Here is a 9,980-nt window from a genome sequence, read left to right on the forward strand (position 1 = left end):
TCACAATCACACAGTCACATTGTGAAAGCTGTATCATTATTCAGTCATCCTCAAGAAACATGGCTACTGGAATACAGCTCTACATTTTCAGGCAGTTCCCTCCAGCCTCTCCATTACATCTTGAATAACAAAGTGATATCTATTTAATGCGTAAAAATAACCTCCAGGATAACCTCTCAACTCTGTTTGGAATCTCTCGGCCATTGACACTTTGTCTCATTTCACTCTTCCCCCTTTTGGTCGAGAAGGTTTTCTCAATCCGCTGATGCTGAGTCTCAGCTCATTCTAGGATTTCTGTCCCAAATCCTCAGACAGGGGACAGGAAGGTTCACACCAGTGGGAGTCATGTCCCACGTAGACAGGGGGAGGGTGGTGAGTTTGCTTGTTGTGTTGGCTGGAGAGAGATAGCCTTGGTTCTTTTGTAGGATGGCCTCTCGGTGCTGCGTTTCTGCAGCCTCCTGTGTGTAACAGACTGACTTGGTTGGGGGGCTGTGGTGGGTTTTCCCTCCCCACCTGACCCACTGGAGGGGTCTAGTGTATAGGCCTTGCTCTTTTTTTTTTTTTTTTTAACTTTTTTTATTAATTAAAAAAAATTAACAAACAAAATATTAAGATATCATTCCATTCTACACATACAATCAGTAATTCTTAATATCATCACATAGTTGCATATTCATCATTTCTTAGAGCATTTGCATTGATTTAGAAAAAGAAATAAAAAGACAATTGAAAAGAAATAAAACGATAACAGAGAAAAAAAAATTATACATACCCCTTACCCCTCGCTTTCATTTACCACTAGCATTTTATAGGCCTTGCTCTTGTGTTTATTCATTAATGTCCTTTTAATTCCCATTCCAGATGGTTTTCAGGCTGATTTCTGCTGTTCCTTCAAACTTGATAAAGCCACTCACGAGACGCACTTTGGCAGGAGTGACCAGCACGGCAGTAAAACAACCAGCTCTTTCCATCACACGGCCAAGGCGCAAAGCCGAGACCGATCCAAGCCAGGGATGGCCGAACCCACGAATCACGACCAACTTCATCTAGTGCCTAATCACATTGTGGTCTCTGCAGAAGGAAACATTTCTAAAAAAACTGAATGCCTCAGCAGAGCACTGAAATTTGACAAAGTGGGCTTAGTCCAATACCAGAGCGCATCTGAAGGGAAAAGCAGCCGGAGAGATTCCCTGAAGTCCAGTGAGTGTGCCCCCGGCCCTGACGGTCACCAGAAAACCTCGTGCAGACCAGATTATGGTCCTGAGAGCCAACTCTCAAGTACCCTAGCAGATTCTCACTTGGAGATGATGCGGAACAATTCCTTCCAAGACAAGACTCTGAGGAATTCTCCAAAGAATGAAGTTTTACACACAGACATCATGAAAGGGTCCGGCGAGCCCCAGCCAGATCTCCAGCTCAGTAAGAGTTTAGAAACAACATTTAAAAACATCTTGGAACTCAAGAAGGCTGGGAGGCAGCCCCAGAGTGACCCTGCGGTTAGCGGCCCTGTTGAGTTAGATTTCCCCAACTTTTCTCCGATGGCTTCGCAGGAAAACTGCCTGGAAAAGTTCATCCCGGACCACAGCGAAGGCGTTGTAGAAACAGACTCCATCCTAGAAGCAGCTGTAAATAGTATCTTAGAGTGTTAATAGCAGCAGTCCTAGCCCCCGCCCCCGCCCCCTCAGACCCCCACCCTGGACAAGTTACATCTTCTCCTGGCAAAAGCAAGTGGATACGGTCTCCTGTCTCCAGCCTGCTTGGTCTTTCATCACAGGTTATTCTTTCTAATCTCAACCCTGTTCTTTGTTTAAGAGCAATACTTGTCGTGGTTACAGGGAAATCCTTCATAAAATTAATCCTAGTTAGAAAGCAGTCTGATAGGCCCTACACATTTCAAGTGCTATGAAAGTGCTTACGGTCATTTTTTTGTTTGTTTATCTGCTTTTATTTTTCAGAAAACTGTAACTCAATGAGCTCATAGTACATTTGGCCCTGGGCAAAATTCTGACAATCATAAATCATTTGAAAATAGACCTACTAAAGAAAATCAAACCGGACTGATAGAAGCTACTTTTTAAAGACTATCCCACTGCATCTCCAAATTTAGGGTTTTGTTTTGTTTTGCTTTTGTGTTTTTGGGGGGGAGACCACGTGGTTCTCTCCCCTCAGCCAGCCCCGAGCAGTACGTTGCTGGCTGCTCTGCTGGACTTGCTTCCTGGTGTCAAAAGCCACTAGTGAACACGCAGGGCATTTGCAGGGCTTCCTTGTTCATTATTCAAGTGCTTTTCTGATGTTCCAGGAAAAAAAAACCTCATGCTTTTCAGCATAACTGTGGTGAATTTGATCTAGGGAATGCTCTGTTCTTAGTGCAACAGCATGACTTGACATAATTCTGCCAGGCTAAATAAAGGAAAACGGAAACTAGTAAGTGGCACAGTGTACAGGGGAGGCCAGCCGGGCTAGAACCATGAGGATTATAATATGTATATATGTAAACGCATATATATGTTAACTCTTAAGAAGAAAACAAGAGTTTTGCATTTTATAATTGGATATAGTCAACATACGATGTGATATGTTTTTGTTTGTTGCTGGGTTTTGTTTCGTTTAACCTCTCTTCCCACCCTCTCCCACAACAAATAGCCAAGAGTCAAAAGCACTTTCATTTGAAAACTATGCTGTAATTTTTTTAGGTTAAACCTTAAGGGGACTTTGGCCTTGTTTATGCTTCTTGTTGTTCAAGAACAGTAGTCACCCCTGGCAGCATTCATGACCAAAATATTGACAAAACCAAAGTTAACCAGCCAACCCACCACTGAAAGGAAAGATCTACGTCATGGGATTCCCACTTGAGAGGCAAAGGACATGTCCTGCCAAGGTTCATGTTTGGTTCCTGTTCACATTAGTGAAAATGAGTTATCACTTTATTGTTTATATTTCTTTTCAGGGAGCTTTCCCCCTTTTCCTTTCTTGCATACCTGCCCAGGTCATTCCATTTCTGTTGTTATTTTATTCTCAGTGTCACTGCTACCATCAGTTATCACCCATCATTGGGACAGTGGCCTAATGGTATTTTGCATGCGTGGGTGTGCACGACTCTTAGCTGTTCAGATCCAGAGGTCATTTGGTTACAGTGTGTGTACACTCAGCCTCCTGTGCAACACATGTTCTCTCTTTCTCTCTGTTTATGTTTCTGGCTTTAAAGGTGCACCCACTGGCCTCCACTAATGGGTTGCCAGGATCTGTTCCCAGCAGTCTCCAGAATAGGGGTGACTCCATTGTCATGTTGGGCATTTCTTTTCCAGATTGCCCTACAATGGAAAGGAAGGCTTCTGGTTTTTAAAAAAACACAGCAACAGAAGTCCTATACTCTCCCTGCCACCCTGCCCCACCAAACAGAGAAACCCTTTTAGACAGTCAGTCTTTATAAAAGCAAAGTACCTTCTCTCCCTCCCTCCAGCCAATAGAAATTGGAAAATCTGGACCATTTTAGGGTATCCATTTTTTCCTTATTTGTGCCAATGTCCAAGTTGCAGATTTCCCCCTTTTCTTGTATTGTAACAGACTAGAAGGATAAGTTGGTATCGCCAGTTGGAACTTTCTGTTTGGGAAGCCCTGGGGTAACTGCCCTGACCTCTGACCCCATCTCCCACCATGATTTCATAGGCTCTTCTCCTCTTTGGGCTCATGCTCCCCTAATTCTAGCGAGACTTAAAGATGGTCCCTACTGATCAAATTCTTCTCATTGTGGAACTTTATACCTGGAAGCCTTCATTTAGGCAGCTGATGAGTTATATTAATTACTACAAATCAGTGGAATTCTTAAGAGACAAGATAAACTTCATGTACATTTGTCCCCTCATTCTTCCCTATTCTGCCCTGCTACCCCGATCCTAGCTTTTCTATGTACCATCTTAAAAGGGTTTTTAAGCCCTAGCACTTGTCTAGCAAATGGAGAGCCTAATTTACCAAAATGAAACTTGTAAATTTTTGTGTCCTTGTATGTAAGTTTACTTTTTATGGAGGAAAGATTCTAGATAATGACAAATGAAGATTACGAAATGTATTTTACTCCTGTGATTAGGTTATGTGCACATGGGTCAAAACTCGCATGCCGAGCCCCTCAGGTGAAGGGGAGGAGAGCTCAGCCTCGCACGGCCAGCATTCAGTTGTTCAGGTTCATTAGTCAAAGTTAAGCTTTAGGACTACTTGTACTCAGTAACAAAAATCACTTTCTTTTTTCTTTCTTTTTTTTCTTTTCTGTTGTTGTGGAAAAGTGTGGATTTGTTATTAAGCATTTGATTTTCTGTGTCCTTAAGTACCGCCTAAAGATAAAGCAAATTTTAAACTGGCAATTACGAAAAAGAAATATTTTAGCTCTGAAGAATTTAGTAGACTTTGTTAGATTAGGGAGGCCTTACAGACTGACTTGACTTAAAGAGGATGCGTCACTCACTGTCAGTGTGGTGTGGGCTTTATTTGCTTAAATACCTTCATTTGTATAGTATGTCTCACTTGAAATTGCTTTGTATACATTTTGTAAAAATATTTATAAAATGTTTTGTAAAAAAAAGTATAACAAATTGCAGTTTATTTTGTTATGTTGGATAAATACTGTTAAAAGAAACCAGTCAGTAACTATATTGTTAATCCATGGTTAGGAAATGTTTAGTTGGAGAATACAAAATGAAACAACCATTGCAATACAGCCAAAGATTTGGGAAAAAGTGCAACTGTGATTGTCTTGATTTTGCAAATAGGAATGGCTACTTTTCCCAGAGGGAAAGGGTAAGTATTCAGTGGGAGTTCTATTTAAATATATTTTGCCATTACCAAAAATCAGCTTAACCAATAAAGGGGTAGGATTTGAATTTGATCTGCCTTTCCAGACCATTACAAACTAAACAGAGTTGGTGAATGAGACAGTTTAGTTATGTGTATCTCTGGCCTCCATCCCTGCTCCTGTCACATAGGTCCTTAGCAAAAGAAGGAAACTAGAGGTGATTTATAAAGCTAGGTAAGTGAGCCTCAATCTCCAGGAAATATTCATCAATCATTATGTTTTGTTTGTTTGTTTGTTTCTGCAAGGACAAGGAAAAGATAAGGGAAAAGAGAAGAAAATGTTTAAGAATTATTCAGGAACTAAGTGTCTGTTTGGATTCATGTACTTGACTTACTTTTACTGAGACATAGTTCTGTAATCGTATCTGTAAAATCAGCCCCATACACCCCTCTGGGTTGCTGCCTTCACAAGTATAACTCTACCTAGATTTTTAGGGAAACTGCTAGAAGTTTCCGGAGGGTGAGAGTTTAGAACTCCCTTAAAAATGTTTCTTTGGACCTACAATTGATCATTATACTCCTTACTTTAGGGTTTAATTGCTTCCCTCTGCGCTTAAAGCAGTAGCAGTCAGGAAATCAAGATTCTACAGTAATCAATATATAAATAGGGAATTGTTTTAGCATTAACTTTCCAGAGGTTAGAATAATTACTGCTAGAGTAACTCTATCAGTGGGTGTACCCCTTAATATCATTTGCAGCATTACCCTGATGTCAAGCTTTTCTTGCTAAGGGTAAATGTGTGTCTTGAATGTGCCCCCACTTCAGGCCATTTACAATGGAAGTGCTCCAGGAATAAAGAGTTAAGAAGGAAGGATCATTTGGTGGCTTGGTTAGGATCAGGGTGTTTGTATTCCCCTGGGGCACGCCCAGAGGAAAGACCAGGCATCTTCTCTTCAGATGGTTTATAGGACCTCAGCCCTGTGTGTGGGACACCATAGTCCAGGAAAAGGGCCCTACTACTCCCTGATGTGGAAAAAGTAGCCAAGGAATTGTTGGGGAGGAAGAGAAGGAAAGAGAAAGAAGCCTTCACAAGTCCTCAGTTTAAGAACACTAAAACAGTGTTGCTCAGGCAGGACTCTAGCTGTGCTGTCCTCAAACAGCTCCGCTCCAGCTCTGCTTCAGCCCTGCGAGGGCACCCCATGGCAGAGGTAGCATCACTTGCGTATCCAGCTGGAGGTGCAGAGCATTGACCCCCAAACACTGAGCAGCTTACTGTTTGACAAGCACTTGTGCTAGACACTTGGCATATACGGGCACTTAAGGCATGATTTCTACTCAGTGAGATCACAATCTAGAGAGGGAAACAGGCACACAAATAACTACATTACATTTCAAAGCTGGGATGCTAAAATTCTTTCAGACTGTCACTTGGTAGAAAGCAGCAATATATATTTCCATTCCCTGGGTCTTTTTTTTTTTTTTTTTAGAGATAGGTTATCATTGTTTTCTTTTTATTTATTAAAAAATTAGCAACAAACAAAAATATTAACATATCATTCCATTCTACATATATAATCAGTAATTCTTAATATCACATAGTTGCATATTTATCATTTCTTAGAACATTTGCATCGAATTAGAAAAAGAAATAAAACAATAACAGAAAAAAAAGATTATACATAACCATACCCCTTACCCCTCACTTCATTCCCTGGTTCTTAATATAGTTTTGTGAGTTATGTTTGAGGGATACTGAAGGTGAGAAAGAAAAATGTATTGCACTTTCTGCAGGCATAAAGAAAAAGGATTTTTGTGATCATGGAGTTAAATATGTGCAGAAATCTGGTTCAGTATATGACCAAGTGGTCTGAGCGCATTGGTAGTTCAAAGTGAATTCCAGATTATCAACAGCCTGTGTCTACGTTGCTGCAGGCTAGAGGTCTTTATAAGAACCTCTGTCCACTCTGTATTCTTCTTGGGCATGTGTTGGAATCTGGCATTTGAAAACACAAAAGCGAGATCTTAGAAAAAGTCATTTATATGAAGGTCAAGGAAAACCGGGTGATTGGGTGAGGAGAACATGCCTTTGACTCAAGGCTGTAAATTAGTTCCAGCACCTCTCTAACACAATCAATTATTTTTGTGCAAATTACTGTCAATCTCAACTGACTTCCTTGCCTATAGATTAGGAAGATTGTCCTGGCTTTCCACTTCTTAAATTGTAAAGGAAAGTTGTTATGGGGGTGGGGGGGAGGAGAGGAAGCTAATGGTCCATTATCCCTGAAATAATTCAGAAGTCAGGATTTTTCTGTTTTGCTTTTTATTTTATCTACTGTGTACTGTGTACTTCTACCCCAGCCTCCCTGTGTCTACTTTGATCCTCAAAAGGATGTTCCGCATTACCTATTTCCATTTTTCTTCCCACTTTTTGCCCCCCTTATCCTTATTTTTCGTCAGAATCAAAAGCTGGTGCCCATGCTGTCCGTCCCAATTCCAGGCTCATTTGACTGCTCTCTGATTAATCTCTTTCCCACTTTCTTCCAGATAACCCTTTGTCACTCTCTGAGGAAGCAACAAGGAAAGCATGAAACAAAACAAAGTTACCAGCAAGAAGGGTTATAATCTGAGAAAGAGGTTTGGGGCAAATGGGAAATTGCAGACAAAGCCCCCATTAGAATTCTGTGTTAGTTTTGCCTTACAAGAAGATACTGCTCAATTATCTTAAAAAGAGTAGGATCCCAAGCCTAGAAGTGCACTCAATCCTGAAATAACTTATTGAGATATCTTAGGAAAGGGACCCCAGAGTCAATCAAGGAACTTCAAAATCAGTCCAGAATGGGGTCTTAAAAAACATCAAGTGGTTTCTAACAGGTAAATCACAAGAATCAAATTACCTAGAGAGCTTTTTCTTAGACTAACGTGATAAAGGGCATACCACAAAATATTCCATTCCAGGCCCTATTCCTTTTCCCAAAAATAACCCCAATGAATACTTTCTTGTACATTCTTCCAAATTTTTTACACACAAATACATCAATAGGAGAAACAAACAAACAAAAAAGCAATCAAACAAAGAAACCTGGGACTATTCTTACACCCTCCTCTGTATCCTGCTTTTTCAAACTGAACTAAATGTCTGGGAATATTAGTTGGGATTCTTTGGTTGCAAGCAACAGAAACCAACTCTCTTTAGCCAATGTAAATGGGAATTTTAGGGAGAATGAGGATTGAAGGGAAGATTGAAGAACCAACTAAGCTTGAGAAAGGAACAAGGAAACTCCAGGAGGTCTTAGTAGGTGGAAGTTTTTTAAAATCCTGCTCAAAACCTGCATTTCTTCCACCATCACTTTGGTCAACATTTAAAAAACAAAAAAGTTTAGGGTCTCATGCCCCCTTCCACTAAGGAGGGAAGAGGAGTTGAGATCATGCAGAAATCCACCCCTACAGCCTACGTTATCGGGAGGGCAAGGTTTAGATTTGAAATCCCTCCATCCAAGATTGTACACAATAAGACGGAGACCACAAGGGCAATGGAATTCTATCAGCAGACAAAAAAAAGTGAAAAAGACCTATCACTGAGATTTCAGGACTTGAAGACCTATCTCACTTTTTAACAATTGTAGAGTCTTCCATAATTTATTTAAACATTGCCTAATGATGGACAACTAAAGCGGCCAAGAAGTAAGAGAACAGAGAGGCCAATGAGGACGGACTGAAAAAACTAAGATTTTTGAAACCATAAATTCCTTAAACGGCCATCTCATTCAGTTTCTTGCTCAGTGCTACAGCACATGGTCAATATTCAGTAGACACATATTCAGTGAACAATTTATTGGTTGAAAAATACCTTATCTTTTCATCTCTGGATTAGTCTGTGGAGCAATGGCGCTGATCCTGAGAATAAGTACTCCCCTAGCACCATCTGCTGGCATCAGAAAACAGCAACCAATTTCCTGAATCCCGGTCTCCAAAACCTTGTTCATTGCTAATACCCTCGGAAATTTTTACTCCCCTTGAATACCATCACTACCACAGAACATAGCTTTTATCAATTGACAGAGGAAGCTATAAAGTACTTATTCTTGTTCCTTGTTTACCATTTAACGGATGTCTCAGACTTTGTGAACCTTCTGTTTTTGCCTCTTAACAAAGAAACGTGTGTGGTGAGTGGTGAGGTGCTGAAAGAGTGTGATAATGAGCCTCATTCACGCCTTGACCCTGAAGATTGTCTTGCCTTTTGACATTTATTTAAGCTCGGTGTGTCGTGCTATCTTTCTGCTTGGACTAATTATGTACTACATAGCAATATGGTGCCTTGAGCTGCCAAACCCACCACTCAGATAATTAATAAGTCCATTACTGTGAAAGGTGCTGCAGAAGATACATACATATAAGACAACTTCCCTGCCCTCAGAGAGTATCCAATCTGGTCAGAGAAACAATATACCAAACAGTACAGGATAAAGCCTATAATGTTGACCAGCAAATATAATGGCATCACCCCAGTCCCTTAGGATAAAAAAATACGCTATGGGTCAGTGGTAGAATGTTCGCCTTCCATGTGGGAGACCCAGGTTCAGTTCCCAAGCTATGCACCACCAGCACCCCGCCCCACACACACCACACACACACACACACACACACACACACACACACACACGCAAATATATATATATATATATATATATATATATATATACTCGACATTTGGCAGTGTCTGGAGACATTTTTGATTGTTACAACAGGGAGGCAGGGAAGGGAGTGCCACAGATGCTGCTAAGTGTCATACAATGCACAGGACAGTCCTCTACAACAAAGAATTAACCTGCCCAAAATGTCAACAGGGCAGAGACTCAGAAGCCCCATGCTAGACTATCAGGATCAGTGATGAGTAAGGAGACAAAGTTCCTGCTCTCTCCTAATAAGGTGAGGAAGCTGTGACAAGATAATGTTACTGGGTGCAGGGACAGTTTAGTGGTAGAATGCTTACCTAACATGGAGGGGGCGTTCAATTCCCGGCCCATGCACCACCCCCACCACCCCCCCAAAAAATATGTTAAGAGAAATCAGATAAAGGAAAGAGACTACAACCTTGTTTGAGTCAAAACGCAGTTTATTGACTAGAACAGCAGCTTCTGCATTGTTACCAGACAAAGGCCATGAATTCTTTTGCCCAACGCACTCAACAACCAATTCC

The 9,980-nt window shown here is 40.9% G+C and overlaps 1 protein-coding gene across 3 annotated transcripts in view; it reads left to right on the forward strand.

Moving 5' to 3' along the window:
• Positions 1 to 8,980, forward strand: part of BICRAL (BICRA like chromatin remodeling complex associated protein) — a 101,619-nt gene extending 92,639 nt beyond the window's left edge. For 2 of the 3 annotated variants that reach the window (XM_077161824.1, XM_077161825.1), the window contains exon 12: positions 862 to 4,751. In XM_077161824.1, coding sequence (XP_077017939.1) covers positions 862 to 1,649 — 788 coding nt within the window. In that variant the 3' untranslated portion in view covers positions 1,650 to 4,751. Of the gene's footprint in view, positions 1 to 861; positions 4,752 to 7,327 lie in introns of those variants that run through there. The other variant, XR_013176124.1, reaches the window with a different exon arrangement.
• Positions 8,981 to 9,980: the final 1,000 nt, after the last annotated feature.

Source organism: Tamandua tetradactyla, chromosome 5, assembly GCF_023851605.1.
Source record: "Tamandua tetradactyla isolate mTamTet1 chromosome 5, mTamTet1.pri, whole genome shotgun sequence".
Lineage (NCBI taxonomy): Eukaryota > Metazoa > Chordata > Mammalia > Pilosa > Myrmecophagidae > Tamandua > Tamandua tetradactyla.